Genomic DNA, 1,087 nt, shown 5'->3' with positions numbered 1-1,087 from the left:
GAGCTACGGGAGCCCCTGAGAGCTGACCAACCGAGCAGAGTGCAGGCCTGGGGGTTTGAGTGGCCCCCCGCCGCCCCACCCAGGGGGTCTGGCCCCTCAGCCCACCCAGCTCCCTGGCACCCACTAGGCTGACTCCTGCTGGGCGGCCAAGGCGGCAGGCAGACGGCAGCAGCCCCGTCCGCAAGCCCCGGGCTCTGCTGACCTCTGCCCTGGCCAAGCCCCCAAGCCTCCTCCAGGGCCCACCCACAGGAGGGGTGCGGCAGGGACCCTGGCCCAGGACAGGCCTCCTGCTGCGCACGGGCTGTGAATCCGTGCTCTGGCTCACAGGGTCTGGGACGCCCGCGCGGTCGAGTCTCCGGAGAAGGACAACCAGCTCATCTGGCTGCTCATGGCACCCAAGCTCATGGCCACCAGCAAGGAGCAGAAAGGTGGGGGCAGGCACTGCCTGCTGGGCTGGGGGGCGTGGGGCCGGCCTGGATGGATGGTGCCTTGGGAGGGAGATGGAGGCCACAGCCGCTCTGTCTGTCCCCAGGTGCCAAAGCCCCAGCAGAGACCGAGGACGCCCTGGGCCACATCCTGGGCCCGAGGGAGGGTCCTGAGCCAGACTGGGACAGCCTGTTCCACGATGGGCCTGAGGAGGCCCTGGAGGAGGCGAGGCCCTGGGCCTGGGTGCTGCCCCCTCGCCAGGTGCTTCATGGGCCTGAGGAGGACCGAGACCACATCTACCACCCCAGGGAGCCCTGACTCTGCCCCGGCCGGAGAAAAATAAAGCCTGCAGAGGTGGCTGTGTGTCTTCAAGAACAGTGATTGCGGCCTGCCTGCTGTCTGGGAGAAGGGGGCTGCAGGCTGGCCTCATACACGCAGGGTCTCTGCAGTCCAAGCTGAGCCTGGGTCCCGCCCGGTGCCCTTGCGCCTGGCACCAGCTGCTCCCCTGGCCTCCCTGGGCGCTGGGATGGGCGGGGATGGAGCGGCGTTGGAAAGCAGGAGGACTGGGAGGAGGGGACCCGGCACTGCTGGCTCAGGGGACAGGGCACGGGCGAGTGGGGCAGATGGGCCCAGGCTCTGTGCCCAGCAGCTCGGCAGGCTC

At 69.5% G+C, this 1,087-nt stretch overlaps 1 protein-coding gene across 1 annotated transcript; it reads left to right on the top strand.

Moving 5' to 3' along the window:
* The first annotated feature begins 59 nt into the window (after positions 1-59).
* On the top strand, positions 60-1,087 carry PRAP1 (proline-rich acidic protein 1). The gene is made up of 2 exons (XM_010857590.1): positions 60-428; positions 533-1,087. The coding sequence occupies exons 1-2, from the start codon at positions 389-391 to the stop codon at positions 742-744; spliced, it is 252 nt and encodes an 83-aa protein (XP_010855892.1). The 5' UTR covers positions 60-388; the 3' UTR covers positions 745-1,087.

Source organism: Bison bison, unplaced genomic scaffold, assembly GCF_000754665.1.
Source record: "Bison bison bison isolate TAMUID 2011002044 unplaced genomic scaffold, Bison_UMD1.0 scf7180017854906, whole genome shotgun sequence".
Classification (NCBI taxonomy): domain Eukaryota; kingdom Metazoa; phylum Chordata; class Mammalia; order Artiodactyla; family Bovidae; genus Bison; species Bison bison.
Note: the sequence above shows the minus strand (reverse complement) of the source record. Positions and strands in the feature narration are given on the sequence as shown.